This window comes from Echiichthys vipera (assembly GCF_963691815.1).
Source record: "Echiichthys vipera genome assembly, chromosome: 17".
NCBI lineage: Eukaryota > Metazoa > Chordata > Actinopteri > Perciformes > Trachinidae > Echiichthys > Echiichthys vipera.
In genome coordinates, this window is record NC_139842.1 from 440,378 (window position 1) to 441,287 (window position 910).

General features: G+C 52.9%; 1 protein-coding gene across 1 annotated transcript in view; it reads right to left on the bottom strand.

Annotated features, from left to right (window-relative positions):
- Positions 1-891: 891 nt before the first annotated feature.
- med15 (mediator complex subunit 15) overlaps positions 892-910 on the bottom strand; it is a gene marked incomplete at its 3' end in the record, with an annotated part of 10,835 nt that continues 10,816 nt past the window's right edge. The window contains exon 14 of the mRNA XM_083931175.1: positions 892-895. Within this exon, the coding sequence (XP_083787301.1) occupies positions 892-895 (4 nt within the window). The remainder of the gene's footprint in view (positions 896-910) is intronic.

Consider the following 910-nt stretch of genomic DNA (forward strand, 5'->3'; position numbering starts at 1 on the left):
CCTCTGATCCTGGATCAGGTCTCAGGGGCAGCAGCTCCAGCCTCTGGTCCTGAACCACCTCAACTGGCTCCTTTGAATGCAAAGTTCATTTCCACCAGTCAAAGGTCATTGTAGACACCTTCAGTGCCATTCAGACGACCCTGACGCCTGACTGTGACGTCGACGCTCATGTTTAAACGTTCAAAGTTCAAACTGTGTGGTCCAACTCTGTGTTTTCACATCGTTTCATGTCCTTAACATTGTTGTCTGTGTTGCAGTCATGGCGTTCCCTCGGCTGTCGGCCTCCATGCTGTTGGCTTCATTGATCCTTCTTCTCTATTGGACGACCTCCTCGGCTCAGTCACATGACCTCACCTCCTCCGACCCCTCCCCCCCCTCCAGGGTGAGGAGAAGCCTCCTGTTGCCTTCTGGCACCAGAGTGAAAGTGTCAACATCTTTGACGGCAGCAAAAGAAACCATCGCCTTCATCAAAGAAAGGTTTGCAGTGGCCGATACGGTGACTGGTGCACTGAGGGGTCTCGCCAACATCGCCAGCTGGGTGCCCGGCATCGGAACTCTGGTGTCCGCTTTTGTCAACCTGATCCTGGTCTTCATCCCTCAGAACGACTCGGTGCTGAACGAGGTAAAGAAAGGGTTCGATGAGGTGAACTGGAGGCTGGACTCACTCTCCAGACAGATCTCCAACCTGGCAACAGACGTGGAATGGTTCAACTACGCCAGCGTCTACTCTCAAGACGAGGTCCGCATCCTCAACGCCTGGAAGAAGTTCAACGAGTTTCAAAAGAACATTGTGTTGGTAAAAAGTGAGGAGGATCGACTCCGACTGGCCGAGATATTCGCTGACTATTACGAGAGCTCAGGGACTGAGATCAGTGTGGCCAACCTCTACCACTACCTGACGGTCACACAC